The sequence below is a fragment of the Ruditapes philippinarum genome, unplaced genomic scaffold (genome assembly GCF_026571515.1).
Source record: "Ruditapes philippinarum isolate M1 unplaced genomic scaffold, ASM2657151v2 ctg17876_1_1_1_1, whole genome shotgun sequence".
NCBI lineage: Eukaryota > Metazoa > Mollusca > Bivalvia > Venerida > Veneridae > Ruditapes > Ruditapes philippinarum.
Genome location: NW_026855858.1, coordinates 1,709 through 17,560, shown reverse-complemented (window position 1 = coordinate 17,560; position 15,852 = coordinate 1,709). Strand labels below are relative to the sequence as shown.

Here is a 15,852-nt window from a genome sequence, read left to right as displayed (position 1 = left end):
CATTTTTGTTGATATTCTATTTCATGATAAACAAAGATTTATATATAAAAAGCTATAAAGTACAGTTACTTCAACTTTCCTAATTCCTTACATGAAAAATAAGTAGAATCAACAGTTCTGACACCTTCGAATAGCTAAAAGTGAAACAAGTTCTTGCAATTTGTTTATATATTAATCATGAAATTAACCAGTACTGGTTTCAAAATGATGGAAGTAACATGGTTGTGACACAAGTAGAGCTCAAAAGCATGATCCCTAGGTTGAGAGGCATGTCACATGGACCAAACCCCTTCATGTTCATGTAAGTATATGTTACAATGGTATTAAATATATGTGTAGTCTATATTGCCAATTTATTCTGATTGTAATTTGTTGTTCTATATTCATGCCATTGTGCTCTGGTGAGCTAAAAAGATTAACTGCTAATAGATAAAATTTTTGGGAAAAAATTGATGATAACTTGTGAGCATGTGAAAATAATTGACATTTTTACCATGATATATGAAAAAAAAAGAAGATGTAATTATGCAAGAAAGAAGCCATTAATAATCTTGAAAATCTACTATTTTATGACTACTTACCTTCATCTGTACAAGTGAGTGACGTTTGCCCACAGATTTATGTTTAAAATCTGTCTTACCATTTATATGTGATACACCAATTTCTGTCATCCCATATCCTACAAATAAGCAAAGACTTTAATTAAGTAAAACATTCACAAACATGTATTTACTTATGTATAATTATGTTTGTATGTTTGTCGGATTTTCTGTCACACCAATGCTTTTAAAGGTCATAAAGCAACTTTCCACCTTTACTGGTGGAGGATAACCTTACGTGTTCCTCCATGCATTATCATAGGACAAGCAGGCATCCGAGTAGAACATCAACTTCTACAAGCGAGCTGTCCCTTTCGAGGCTAAAACCACATTGGTGAGAGGGCAGTAGTAAAAAGTAAAAAACCTTAACCCCTTGGCAAAAAACCTTCCTCATGTAGTGTAATTGATTGGTCGGAGCACTACATAAACCAAAATCTTATGTCATCCATAAGTAGGTAGTTCCGCTGCCATCTGTGCTATAAGCTACAATTTGAGGATAATTTTTGTATTCATGTCACTTCAGAACAGAAGCTAAGGAAAGATACAATTTACTGGGCACTGGACCTATACAGTATTTTCTTATTATTGTATTATAACTTGGAGTCATTTTGTTTAGCAAAATTTTTGAATTTTGATTTTACATGTTACCTTGATGAACACATGGTATTTTAAGCTTCTCTTTCACCATGTCCTCTATCTCTTTACTAAGTGGAGCAGCTCCACAAACTGCAACCTTGATGGAGGAGAGGTCATAATCTGCTACCTTTGGGTACTTGGCAAACATGACCATTATTGGTGGAACTGTCTGTATAACTGTCGGCTTCAAATTAAAATAAACAATATCATAATCCTTAACAGAGTTTTGTATGGTAACTTTTAAGATATGGAATTCTCTCACATTTTATGATGTATTAATTGTATATAATGTGTTATAATTTGAATCTATCTTGTATATAACTATATCTAATATACATTTACCCTGTAATTATGATATACATGTTAATTTATGTTGATTAGAAACTAATAACATATTTATGATATATGCCTTGTTCATGTATACTTATCTTGTATTTTATGATATTTACCTTGTTTTATGATATTAATCTTTTATATTATAACATTTACCTTGTATGTTTTGATACTTACCTTGCATTTTATGATATCTAAAATGTATTTTATGATATTTACCATGTATATTATGACATTTACCCTATATTATGACATTTTCCTTGTATATTATGATACATACTTTGTATTTTATGATATTTACCTTTCATTATGGCATATACCTTTTATTATGATATTTACCTTTCATCATTGTATTTAATTACCTCGTATCTTATGATACTTACTATGTATTTTATGATATTCATTATGGTATTTACCTTTTATTATGATATAAATACCTTTTATTATTGTATTACCTTGTATATTATGATGCTTACCATGTATTTTATGATATTTACTTTATATTGACATTGTATTTTATGATATTTACCGTGTATTTTTTATTTTACATTAATGATATTTACCTTATGTTTCATTTATGATATTAAACTTCTTTATCATGACATTATCCTAGCGTATTATGATATTTACCTTGTATTTTATGATATTTACCTTGTATTTTATGATATTTACCTTGTATTTTTCTAGAAGTCTAAGATAATCGTCAGGTGCAAACTTTCTCATGAGAACCAAACTTGCTCCAACAAAATGACTATAGTATGTCATCACATACAGTCCATACATGTGGAATAGTGGCAGGAACGACACCAGGTTGCTATCTGATGCTATCATTGGTGTATTACTATATAAAAATAAAATCATAAGAATGACTTCCCATTAGAACTTTTACAATAATTAAATAAAATATGATTTTCAAATAAAATCATATGGTAGGTTTTATTTTATACATGTATATAATTATTATATTTATTTTAGATTGACTGTAAATCAAATTTGTGTAATAAGGTGCATAATTAGCCCATTTTGAATTTAGAATGTCCATTGTTAGTCTGGAGGAATATAATATTAAGATACTGATTAAATGTTACAAGAGCTACCAGTTGGACAGGGTGCTTGACTATTAATTGTTGTTATTTGTAAAAACAAGAACCCACATAATGTAGAATTTTCTAAGTTCAGAAAGGACCATAATTCTGTAAAAAATCCAAGTTAGAGTTATAGAAATTGAACAGTGATCTCCTATTATGCTCTCAAATAACTGTGTGAAGTTTCAACCCATTCCCTTTAATAGATTTGGAGTTACCAACTTTCACATAAAAACTTTATAGATGTGTAACAGTGACACTGACTCATGATGTCCGGGAAAGTACAATAGCTCTCTTTATTCTTTAATTAGTTGAGATAAAAATTCTGTTCAATATTCTATAGTATGGAGACTGCAAAGAAGAGGGAGCTGTCGTAGTACCACTCTGTTGACATGGTCTATGTGAATATTGCCTCTAACATAATATTGTATAAAATCAAAATATACAAAAAAAAACTTACTGTTGTATTAATGTATTTGCTACAATAGCAAAGTGGGAAATTAGTACAGCTTTAGGAAAGCCTGTTGTCCCGCTAGATGACATAAGTGCCACCACATCTTTTTTGGGGTTACCAGCCGGTGTTGTATACTGACCGTCGGAAGTTTCAACTAACGACTGAAATGTCACGTTACCTCCTGCAGCATCTTTATCTCCAATTACAATCACCTGTAAAATATATCAATATCTTATTTACCTTATTTAGTTACATTATATTGTTTGTTTAAATGAAAACCTTACTTGTCTGTGATAAGGAAAAGAAGTTGATGGAAATATACTTATATAACAGGCATGGTAATAAAATCATGATTGTTGCAGAGCAGAGCTTTTTGATGTATTGTTAAAATTTTAAAGTAACTATTACAAAGTTAGTTATTATCTTTAAAACATGGCCAAAGAAAAGCCTATTATTTTGAAAGGTCAAAACCTACTGTAAAATCATTATTATTCGTGGGGCACGAATTTTCGTGGTTTTTGTGGGTAGGTCAATCCATGAATTTAAGATCCGTCGAAATTTTATCCCAACAAAAACTTCTTACCATGTCTCAGTTCTATAGATTACAAACATGCGTCGGCTCTTTTCCGGTAGATTTTCGTGAAATAAATGTATATACATACATTCCAGATAATCAGGTTAGTGACAGATTGAATCCGTTTGCAATATTTAAGAAACTTGAAAAAAAAACTCAATTATATGTCCTCAATTTAATACTGTCACAAATGTCGGTCACATATACACACTTGATCGTGGTTAGAATACTTGACATAATCAAGTAAATATGGGAACCCAGGCAATCCAATTAATTAGCGCTTAAAAAAAATGTCAGTTCTTATTAATTAAAAAAATGTCTTTAATATTAATGTCGTAAGTACATAAAATTATAAGAAAATACAATAGCTAAAACAGATGAATTGTACTTTCTTTTGTTGTTTTTTAAATGATCCAGTTTAAATGAATTTTAATCTGTATTTGTGCGAATGCTATTACGTAAACATCAAAGACGCCACCGACCTTTTCTAGATCCACACATACTCGTGTTATTTACTCAGATTAATTTATATGCATGTAAATTTACACAGTCACAGTGACGTTGCGTGTAGTTACTGTCCAATATGGTAAGACCAATTTTTTAAACTTGCTGGTTAAAACGTGTCAGGTGTCGTATAAATTATGCGATGTTTACATCGGCGAATTACAGGGGCAGTGTGTCTAATGGAGGTGCATATCATGTCACATAAATGTGTTAATTGCAGCCAATTATTGGCAGTAACTGTGTTATATTAGAGTTATGCCCAGAGGCATGGATTAAATTTATTGACAAGCGCTGTGTGACACATATTTAGATATGTACATGCTGTAAGTAAAAATGTTTGGCATTTAAGTTTAAGATTACCTGCATTAGGTTACTAAATTTTTTTTACAAGAAAATGAAAATCCCCGAATTTAAGAACCTACGAATATGCCCGTTTTGATAAAACCACGAAACTTCATGCCCACGAATATAAGTGAATTCGCAGTATATCAAGATGTCAGAGAATTTAAATTCGATTGAGTAAAATTTCCTGTTGTAACTGTTGTGTGCACATGTACTGTAGGGTAAGAACCAGTTACAAGAATTGATTCTGTGAAACAGCTGTTGTAGGATATAAAGGTAGGTGTCCACTCAATTACATATGCTCCCTTTGCAGCTCAATAAATACACTCACGCTAAGTGAGCGGGAGTAAAACATTTGACCGATGCATGCGCAGGAGAGTATCAATTACACTACTGAGTTTTTATTATGTTTGTACAAACAGAAAAAACATTCTTACATTGCTTATAAGTTGCTGTGATAAATTTCTGCACAAGTTAAACATTGTTAAACACTTATGGCTATAAAATGATTTGTCTTTACTACACTAAAGTCAATGTTCACTGCTATGTAGCCTGATCTATGTATGTACAGTTACCTGAATAATGTTATTATTTTGATTGCGCAACTGATTGTATTGCATAAATTTTATATTTAAAGATCCTGTATGTTGTGATCAAAGTGGTAAACCACACAAGTGAAATTATATAATGTACATAATTATGAAAATAAAGCTTGGTGCAAATTAAAGAAACCAAAGTATACCTTTATAGAATTAGGTAGATCTTGAATAGCAGGTGTAACTTTAGGGAGTAGTTCAGGTATTGTAATAACATACTTTGTGCTACATACTTTAAACACTTTCTTTAAATCATCTGAAAAACAAAAGATAAAAACATCTAAAAATTTGTCCATAGGATACTGATGTGCCCATTGCTTTTTCTGTCACAGTCACATATTTACATATTTGTGTATGAAGTGTAATAAAAGTATAATACTTATGAAAGAAATATTGTGAAACATTGATGATATAAAAAGCATATTTTCATTTTCTGTATTTTCACTGTAAAAAATTATTTTTCACTGTAGTGAAACATATTTTACTTCTGCTGCCACTTGTGAACTATTTATTTTCATACCATTCTATGAAAATAAAAACCCATATTTACTAAGAAAACTAGAAATGTGTCATCATGCCACGGATGCCCCCGCATGCAGCCAAAATTTCAGATGGTGCATTAATTTAAATTATTTTTTTTATTTTAAGTTCAAAGCCCTTAAAACTTTTCAATGTTAACACAAACCATTTTCATACAATGTTCAAGGCACTGAAATTATTCAGTCTTAACCTTTTAGAAATAGCATATTGCATATTTGTAGCCAAATAATGGCTAAAAGTATGAGTGCTGAAACTGAAAGTTCAAAATTTTTCCAACATTCAGGAAAGATAAGTTTGTCTAAAATCATTGAACCACGACCAAATTCAAACTTAAACTGCTTATTTCTAAGATGTATCTATATTATTTTCAAAGTGAAAGGGACATAACTCTGCCAAAAAAATCATCAAACCATGACCAAATTCCAACTTGACCTGCCCATTCCTTTAACATATCCATATGTCAAATTTAAGTTGAATATGTAACACTGTTAGGTAGATAATGAACAGAAACTGTAAATTTCATATTATTTTCAAAGTAAAAGGGGCATTACTCTGCCAAAAATCATTGAACCATGACCAAATTTGAACTTGGCCAGGGCATTCCAAAAACATATCCATATGTCAAGTTTGAGTGAAATGTGTTGTACCTTTGGGGAGATAATGAACGGAAACTGAAAATTTCATATTATTTTCAAAGTAAAAGGGGCATAACTCTGCCAAAAATCATCGAACTATGACCAAATTCAAGCTTGACCTGTATTTTCTCATGACATATCCATATATTAAGTTTCAGTTGAATGTGTTGTACCGTTGGGGAGATAATGAACGGAAACTGAAAATTTCATATTATTTTCAAAGTAAAAGGGGCATAACTCTGCCAAAAATCATCGAACCATGACCAAATTCGAGCTTGACCTGTATTTTCTCATGACATATCCATATGTCAAGTTTGAGTTGAATGTGTTGTACCGTTGGGGAGATAATGAACGGAAACTGAAAATTTCATATTATTTTCAAAGTAAAAGGGGCATAACTCTGCCAAAAATCATCGAACCATGACCAAATTCAAACTTGACCTGTATTTTGTCATGACATATCCATATGTCAAGTTTGAGTTGAATGTGTTGTACCTTTTGGGAGATAATGAACGGAAACTGAAATTTCATATTATTTTCAAAGTAAAAGGGGCATAACTCTGCCAAAAATCATCGAACCATGACCAAATTCAACTTGACCTGTATTTTCTCATGACATATCCATATGTCAAATTTGAGTTGAATGTGTTCAACCGTTCTTAAGATAATGAACGGAAACTGATGATGACGGAATGACAGAAGGACGGAAGGATGGAAGGACGGAAGGACGGAATGACGGAACAGGGTAACACTATATGCCCCAGCCATTACATGGCGGGGGCATAAAAAAATTATGTATTAACAAATAATGTATAGTTATAATTATAGCTTTATAACTAATAAGTTTCACTAGCAAATTAGTCAATATAACTAGTTATTGATAAAACTATTTAATTTCACATCAGTCTGACAGCAGTCTCTATACAGTTGATATGTTAATTTTTACAACATTTTAGCATCCAATTCCCTAATATTAAAAAAAAACACTTCTAAATAGCAAGTCCATTATACAAATTTAAGTTCGTTTGATTTGTTTGATTGGGTTTTGAATCACACCGACACAGTATAGGTCATAATTATGCCAACTTTCCAGCTTTACTGGTGATAGGAATACATCCAGTGACCTTCTGTGCATTATTTCAGGCATGAACGGGCACCTGAGTAGGACCACTGACGTTCCATAAGCTAGTTGGATAGCTTCCTCACATGAAAGAATCCAAAGTCCCTGTCAAGATTCTAGCCCACAGCTGTGTGGGCCAAGTGGTTTTGAGTCAAAAATTTAAGTAAGATAAATGTTAATTAATACATTGTAATTACATAAAAAATTGTTATTCTAACAGTTCCAATGTTCATGAACAGCAAGCCAAAATACATGTATATTTATTCTTATCTTCAGATTTTACTAATTTTTACTTCAACATGTATTTGCTTTTAACTTTGTAAAAAAATATCTAACAATAATATACAGTTTTTACCTATTGTGAATAAAGGGTTTATAGGTTGAAATGTAGCGTAAATGAGGGCGGAGGCATAGAACGCCACAACATAGTCAGGACAGTTCGGTGCCACAACTGCTATCACATCATTTTTACAGACACCCAATTTCTGTAGACCAGCAGCTGCATGTTCTACCCTGTCTGTTATTTCAGCATATGTTAACTTTTCTTCTGTTGTGCCGTCAATCTAATGGAAAAAAATGATAAACAATAAAATATTTGATGCAATATCATTACCAAAATATTTTTGATGGTTTGTAGTAACAAGTGACCTGCTTATGACTCTTTAAAACTCCATTCTGATTAGCAAGAAACAACTGACTTAACTCTGCTGTAAATAATTTTTATGACATCATACTCTTGCATTATCATTAAAAGGAACAAAACTTAAGTCAAGAATATTTGAAGAATGTAAGCATAATTATCATATGATAACAGGCAGCATTTTCTACTATTCACACTGGAACAATTTTTTTTTACCTTTAACACCACCCAACACAAGTGGCATGCTTTAAATGTTGTGACATGCCTTTTTTGAATAAATGATCAAAGGTGAAAGAAATCTATTTTAGTACTGGTGACCTTGACCCCACTGACCCATTACAAGACAATGCAAGTTATCTTACCAAATAATCAAAGGGCTGCATGCTCTGTGGTATTTTCTGATCTTTCCTGTATAAGTTTATTTTTATATACTACAGCGACTGCGTTTAGATTTTTTTCTATAACAGTTTGAGATTGATACATATGGAATTTTGCATGCCTAGAGTTACATCAAAAAATCATTTTTCATTTTTTTATGACAGCCACACTTTATCCTTGCATATCGTGGCTACTTCCTTAAAAAAGACACTTAAAAAAAAATGTTGCCTCGACTAGGATTTGAACCTTAGGCCTCTCACACCCTTAACGAGCGCGCTGCCTCTGCACCACGGTGAAGTAATACGTATGTAGCTTGAATAAAAACAAATACATTATAATTCTAAAATTGAGAATTTCCATTTCGTGTTTGTAATCCTTATTAATTTCGAGGTATTTTGTTCATGATAAACCTGTTGTTAAACACTGATGAAAATAATTTAGCGAAAATCTTCTCGCCAAAACAGTCCGACATGTATATATTCCACTACTCGACAGTCAGATTTATTTGTGTACTACGCTCTGGAGTGTTCTGTAATCGACATAGCTAAAAATAGCATTTTCATTGATTAAGCTTTACGGAAATAGTCGAACATTTTTCATTGGGTAAAAAAGATATTCATCCGTGAAGTTTGGGATTGTAACCTCATATTTCTACTGACTAATCTAAACTTTTAATGCATTGTAATTCGTTAAATGCCTACATTAAAAATTATTCTTTCTTTTAAATTGCTGGTTTTTAAGCAGTTTTGAGTGAGAACTACTTTGCGTTGTTAGGTCTGTGAGGAAATTTTGTGTTAGACCGTGGATGTTAGCTTTGTATTTACTGATCTTGCGATCAGAAAATACAAAAATTACACCTGTGAAAAAATAAAGGTCGTACCTGCAAGTGTAAAAATCTATTTTTGGCATTGGTGATCTTGACCTTGACTCAAATGACCCCTAACTTCATCCGAAGGAAGATAACTGCCCTAGGCAAATCCCTATTAAGCATGAAAGACCTCAGTTTATAAATATAGGCTGTATGAGCCAATTTGTAAAAGCTTATTTATAAACGCAGTGAACTCAAACTCCACCAAAGGTTTGAGGACCATAACAGGTATCAAACTACTAAATATGGAAGATATCAAATGAATTTACTTGGGGAAATCTAAGATAAATCAAACTTGCAGGAATATGTTAACCCTACTAGGGTCCATTTTTCTGTGATAAAATTTAAATACAGTCTAACTTGCCCATGCGACCACGTGTATTAAGCGACTTTTGTCTTAAACGACCACTTTAAATTCCCCCCGATCATTTTCTCTCTATATCTTTAATGTATTAAGCGACTTTTGCTCAACGCGACCAGCGACCGCTAATTAGTCACCTAATTGACATCAATCTTTTCATTAAACGACCACTTTTACCTGTCAAGTAATTGTGTTTTTAGAGAACGCCACCTCGTTATGTCACAAGTGTCAGCAATCAAAACACAACAATAAACGTGTGAAAAACTCTATTTCCCATACCGTATTAGCGTTTGCAAATGAAGTTAAGTATACGCGTGACGTGTATTATCCAATAATATCGGATAAACAATGCAACGCTCCGCCCATACTGAGATGGTGTATACGCTTCGCTTGTTGACATTTACACTGCATTGAATTGACCTTGAACTTGATCAGCCATTAAATTAATCGTAACAAATAGATGTAGTTTGTTTATTTCAAATGAAAAAATGCACAACAGCAAACATCTTCACTAATAGGGTTTTCGTGTTGGAGACAATGACAAACAACGGTGAAGTTAAAAAATTCTGGAAAAATGTCAAACATGTACGTAATGGATCAAAACTTATTTTGTCAATAAATATCAGAACGTTATTTTTACATTTGCATCCGTTTAGATTATCGGAGCGTACTTATTATAAAAATGAAGTTGAAAAACAATCCCATCGAATAAAAAAGATGTCATTTATAAATTTTGACTTTTACATCATGCTGGCTGTCTTAAGAGACCGTTTCATTAAGCGACCGTTTTTGGTGTTTCCCTTGCCCGGTCGCTTAATACACGTTTGACTGTAGCTGCAAAAAATAGATGACACAGTTATATAATTTGGCAATACCATTTTGTGTTGATAAGATGATGCCATTAGTACAGATAGAACTTTATATATAATCAACTAACAAGTTAATGTTAACCATATCCATTTCAAAGTCCTAATATTAGAAATAACTTCAAAAAACAAAATTAAGCCATGGATATGTAACATGCCATGATCATGTTCCTATGTATTGATACTTAACCTATAGCTCTTCAGCGCTTCTTATGTAAAATTCTTCCAAGTATAATTCCCAATAACCGTAAATTATACCATACCCAGACTATGGTATAATTTTCAGTTTTGAAGATCGAAGGAGTAAGTGTTTCTGGGCGGAGCTATAGGTTAAAACAGATACACCATTGGTGCGTTGACGATTTCTGGGTTTGCGTAAATTATACCATAATCACGTGACCTTTCTTATGCCTTAACCTCACGAGACGAAGTCGAGTGAGGTTGCATAAGAAAGGTCACGTGATTATGGTATAATTACCATAATCACGTGACCTTTCTTATGCCTTAACCTCACGAGACGAAGTCTCGTGAGGTTGCGTAAGAAAGGTCACGTGATTATGGTATAATTTACGCAAACCCAGAAATCGTCAACGCAGCAATGGTATATCTATTACGTAAGTGTGTAAATTATGAAGCCATTGGTACACTACATATAGAACCTAAGATAAATCTAACTTGCAGTTTAGGTTATTCTGGTATGGACACTCTGACAGTTCATAATACTGTAATTATGCCTATGGTGCTTATTAAAAATATTGGTTCATATATTTTCTTTCTGAAATATGGATAATATATAACATACAAGAAAAAGAATCAAACACAGGCTGTTGTCACAGATGGGAATGTTTAGCTTTCAGGTAGCAGAAGAGCCTCATTGCCACCATAAACAGTCATGCTTAAGCTAGATATTCCAGTCTGTACCGGCAGTACAAGTTCTTATTATGTGTATACATGATTTCAGTTATTTTAAAGGTGACCTTGAGCTTTGTGTCAGAAATCCAGGTCTAGCATGTGACAGTCTTCATTACAAATCATTTAAATTTCTTATAAACAATTAAGAAAGACCTTGACATTTAAGGTTAAGACAGGTTTTGCAAGCAACCAGTCCTACCTTTTATATTATTTTCAAGTAATATGAGAACCCCAAAATCTATCAAGTTACAAAGCCTGACAAGATAAAAATTTGTCAGCTGTCACATCAAAATATGAAACGGATACAAAATATGTCTGACTTGTAATTTAATCTTAGAACTTGTATCTTGTACATGTATCTTGTAAAACTTCACTATTTATTCTAACAAGAGGGCCATGATGGCCCTGAAATCACTCACCTGTAAATAGGCCCCAGGCGGGGCCAATTTTAACCCAGGGGCTTTTATTTGAACAAACTTGGTAGACACTCTCTAGAACCCCCCCCCCCCCGGTGGGGCCAATTTTGACCCCAGGGCATTTATTTGAACAAACTTGGTAGACACTGACTAGTTGATATTTCATGCCAAATATTTAAGCTCTAGCTCTTACGGTTTTCTAAAAGAAGATATTTTAAGTTTTTTCTTTTGGTTGCCATGGCAACCAGAGTTCTGCTTTTAAACAAAATTTAAAAGTTGACTACCAAAGGAACATTCCTGTGAAGTTTGGATAAAATTGGCCTAGCGGTTTTTGAGGAGATGTCGTTTAAAGTAAAAGTTTACGGCCGGACGCCGGACGAAAAGCGATCACAAAAGCTCACCATGTCACTTGTGACAGGTGAGCTAAAAATATAAATGTAAAATAAGTAACAAGTTAAACAAGCAATCCATAAGTCCCCTACCTGTTAGAACCACATCAACATTCTGAAGGGCCATTGGCCATTCACTAATGTTTCAATTTTTCTCTATTTTAAGTAAATTTGTTGGAAAAGTTCTTTAAAAGTGATCACAGGAAACAGTTTTTATGAACAGACAGACAGATGGACTAAAGTTGATATTTGAAATATCCCTGTTACCAAAATATAACATTTTTAAAAGCAAAATTCTTAAAGAGGAGATAACTCTTGAATTAAAGATGCAATTTCATAAAAAATTTCAGCTCTTTTTGACTAATCACAAATATTGTTATATTTGCCATGTTTTAAGCCTATTTGTTGCCAAGGCAACCAATATATTTTCAAAATAGGAAGAACAGATAAGACATGCATAATCTCAAGACTGCCATCTAACCATATGTCAAGTTTCATAAAAATATTTCCAGTACTTTTTGAGTTATCACTGGATTCAGTTTATGTGTAAAATTTGCCATATTTTCAGTCTATGTGTTGCCATAGCAACCAGAATTTTCAACATAGGAAGGAAAGAAAAAGTCGTGCATAATCTCCAGACTGCCATCTACCCATATTTTAAGTTTCATAAAAATATTTCCAGTACTTTTTACGTTATCACTGGATCCAGTTTATGTGTAAAATTTGCCATATTTTCAGCCTATTTGTTGCCATAGCAACCAGAATTTTCAAAATAGGAAAAAAAGAAAAAGACGTGCATAATCTCCACACTGCCATCTATCCATATATCAAGTTTCATAAAAATATTTTCAGTACTTTTCAAGTTATGGCGGGATCCAGTTTTGTGGACGGACGGACTGACGGACGGACAGAGGGTAAACCTATAGTCCCCTCCGGTAAACCGGTAGGGGACTAAAAAGTTTCCTTCAGGGGAAAGTTTTAATTATTTAAAGATATTTCATTTAACAGATTTCAAAAATTATAGCTGACAATAATCGGTCAATAGAAGAAGGTCCTTTGAGACAGGTGACCATTGAAGACTGGAGACCGGAAAGGGTGATTAGTAGGTCACCCATCTGTATCATTGATACAGACTACAATAGTATTTTCATGTTTACCTTTAACCCTTTTTTATTTTTTTAATTGCACTTGAATATTCTTTCATATACCCATTTGAAACAACATGCACCATATTTGCATGAAGTATAGATTTTATCACCAATTTATTAAAAACAAGAGCGATCAGTGACCACTTGTGTTGCCTCATGATAGCCATAACTTGGCTTAAAATTATTCAACCTAAAAACCTGTGTAATATGCACAAGAACTTGAGCTACCAGTGATCAATCCTGTAAAGTTTCATTGAAATTGCATTAGTGGTATACAATATAAGAGGAGTAGTCCGGATACTTTATTAACACCCTTTTTCACTCAAGGGCAATAACTCCGCCAAAAGGGATATGCACAACTAGACATGGTACCGATCATTCCTGTAAAGTTTGGATGAAATTGCACCAGTAGTTTTTGAAAAGTCCAGACAAGTTTTGTGACAGAGGGACAGACCAACAGAGGGAGAAGTGATCCCTGTATGTCGCTACTACTCTGTAAAGGCGACGCAAAAAAACAAAAGTATGTAACGTTGATTAACCAATCATGTACTGTTTACAGATCACCTGCTCCTCCATGCTTCAATAATGGGTAAACGTGGTCCCCCATGCCTCAAAAATTAGTCGCATACCTGCTGGCTGGAGTCATAAGGTAAACAAATACATTGCTTAACCCTCACCCAATTAAAATATGTAATGGGTTTAGTACAAGATTTTCTTCAAAAGTGTCTTCTTACATAGCCCTGCTGGGGGTACAGTCGTATAAGTGTCACTGGGTTGTCCTTAGCATTAACAGCTTTCCATTATTACCTTTTGCAGCCATTAATAGACATTAATTTGACTGCAGTAACACAGACTTAGGTCTGGCTCTAGGCTGGTGGAATAGATAAGTTTTAACCATGTAAGGCCAAACCAGTGAAATAAATTTTGTACATATTATCACTGTCCCATCAGGGCAGGGCCTTAAAGTACTAGGAGTTTATAATCCAAGTCAAAACTGCCCACTCTCCTATTCCCTGAGTGGTTACAATTAGCTGGAACATAGTGACTGAAGTTTCTTGAACAGCATGCACTTACCTCTACACCCCTTCTCTAATTACAACAAATGTGTTTAATAATGTCAATGCATTAAGATAAAAGATATTTAGATAATAGTCACAATTTTCAAAACATAACAAAAATGTTAAACAGATTTTATTTCCTTACTAGTTTTCATCCTCAGGGAAAAAGTTGGTAAAATCAAAGATGAATATGTCTCAAAATGGCTGTCACTTTCTTCTTTAATTTGTGACAATAATGGCAAACCATTGCCAATAAGAAAGAGCCATGCAAGCATGCACAGGTGTATATTACGCTACACTATAAACTCTTTGTTCTAAAAGTAATTTTGATATTACTTAAATAAACAAAAATTTGATATTGCAAAAATTTAAGTGGGTAAATAAAAACGTAATTCTTACCAATGCAATCTTCTCTCTATTAAAAGCCTTCAATCTTCCCAGCAGAAACTGTCCAGCATTTATAACTGGAATATCCTCTAATTTAGAAACCATGTTTTCCTGCTTTTAAATTTAATGCATATAACCATAATAAGAGACGTTGAACTTCTTTCTTCACAAAACGCTGACTTGTATGGTAATGTACATGTGAATCTACTGAAATGTGATACATGTACTTGACGTTTTATAGATATTTACGTTTTATAGATATTTTATAGTGTAAAAAAAGTTAGGTATGAAGGTCAATGACCTAACTATGCCTATATGTAGGGTAACTTTACAGTATAATTACTCAACCATGAATTTCTTTTTAATTTTATCTTTTAAAACTTTTGAATTACAATATACTGAAATATTTTCAATGAATTGATTGTTAACATTAAGTAAACAGATTGTTATAAAAAAAATAATTCCAGCTGTTGAGAAAAAACACAATTTTGAACAGCTCTCACTGAAAACATGTATAATATAAACTTATTTGTTATCCACAAATCAATAAGAAATTTCAACACTTTATCCAGCATTCAAAATCAAAAATTTGAAAACTCCATTAGTTTAATATTCAATTGTGATGTAGTTTATGTGAAAGTTTTCAATGTTATTTTGTAATAACTATAATCTCATATCCTACATTATTAAAACATATATCTAAAACATATAATTTATCAATACATTTATGTAACAATTTCTTTCTTTAATCAGGCATTAATCTATAAACATAAAATGTATATATTTTATACACTTAAATCTAGATGTAGATACTGCCATCCCAAAGTGAAAATACATATACTGTTTGCTTCAAACTTCAAAAACTAAAAAAAAATAAAAAAAATTGCATCATTGAATTTTGAAAAATGACTGATTCTCAATTAATCTATCTATTCTATCATTTAACATCAAATAATTGTACCAAAACAACTATTATCGTTCATAATGTGACAAACTTAAACAAAGATATTT

The 15,852-nt window shown here is 32.5% G+C and overlaps 1 protein-coding gene across 1 annotated transcript; it reads right to left on the bottom strand.

Annotated features, from left to right (window-relative positions):
- Window positions 1–525: 525 nt before the first annotated feature.
- On the bottom strand, window positions 526–15,048 carry LOC132744623 (uncharacterized; the record flags this gene model as incomplete). The annotated part of the gene is given in 7 exon segments (XM_060733381.1): window positions 526–679; window positions 1,248–1,419; window positions 2,241–2,409; window positions 3,114–3,319; window positions 5,270–5,379; window positions 7,774–7,981; window positions 14,854–15,048. Coding segments are annotated over 7 exon segments (1,095 nt in total). The 3' UTR covers window positions 526–542.
- Window positions 15,049–15,852: the final 804 nt, after the last annotated feature.